The sequence below is a fragment of the Penaeus monodon genome, chromosome 28 (genome assembly GCF_015228065.2).
Source record: "Penaeus monodon isolate SGIC_2016 chromosome 28, NSTDA_Pmon_1, whole genome shotgun sequence".
NCBI lineage: Eukaryota > Metazoa > Arthropoda > Malacostraca > Decapoda > Penaeidae > Penaeus > Penaeus monodon.
In genome coordinates this window covers 25,929,167-25,929,920 of record NC_051413.1, presented here as the reverse complement: position 1 = coordinate 25,929,920, position 754 = coordinate 25,929,167, and the positions used below count along the sequence as shown (strand labels likewise).

Sequence of the window (754 nt, the reverse complement as noted above, 5' to 3'; positions counted from 1 at the left end):
TCCTCACTGTGACTTTCAGCTCCATGACTTCACAAGTAACCCAAAAGACATAATTGCTGAGCTGGACGAGTTGGAAGAAGCCATTACTTCCGGATCCCACTTTGACCTGAGCCATCTCTTTAGCCTCATTGCAAATCAGGTGTCAGTACCTCATTGCTCTAACCCAGCTGTGGCTCCTCCACCCTATGTCATCAGAACAAGTAAGTGGGCAAATGGGTGTTAGATATGCTGGGCAAATGGGTGTTAGATATGCTTTGCTTATGATCATAGCTGAGATGAATTTTGGGACCTGATGATGAATCTAAGTAAACTTTTGTAAACAGAATTAGGAATCTGAGGTCTGACTTTGCTGATGTTTAAGATAGGTATTGTGATATTGCTGTATGGACTATATTCTCACCATTAATTTCAAATTAACTCCATTACTCTTGTTTCAGTTATGCTCTATGGAAGGTCACAGTGTTTACCGCAGTTCCTTTCGGGTAAAACAAGCTTTACCAACCTGAATCAGAGCCCACATTACTTCCTTGATATTTTGTATATGCATGAGACACCAAGTGATGACAACAAGTGTGAGGTCAGCTGAACTATAGTATTTTAGAAATCATAGTTACGTGTTAGGAGTTTGTTGTAATTGAATTGTAATTGATTCATTTTGATTAGATTTTCATCTGAATTACTGTGTTATTCTGATTATGATTTAATTAAAACATGTCAGTTACATCACTTGCATTGTGCTCAGTTATATCTTTCC

The 754-nt window shown here is 38.1% G+C and overlaps 1 protein-coding gene across 1 annotated transcript in view; it reads left to right on the top strand.

Moving 5' to 3' along the window:
• LOC119591440 (BRISC and BRCA1-A complex member 1-like) overlaps positions 1-754 on the top strand; it is a gene marked incomplete in the record, with an annotated part of 12,840 nt that overhangs the window by 9,937 nt on the left and 2,149 nt on the right. Inside the window, 2 exon segments of the mRNA XM_037940180.1 lie at positions 20-200; positions 438-577. Of these exon segments, the coding sequence (XP_037796108.1) occupies positions 20-200; positions 438-577 (321 nt within the window).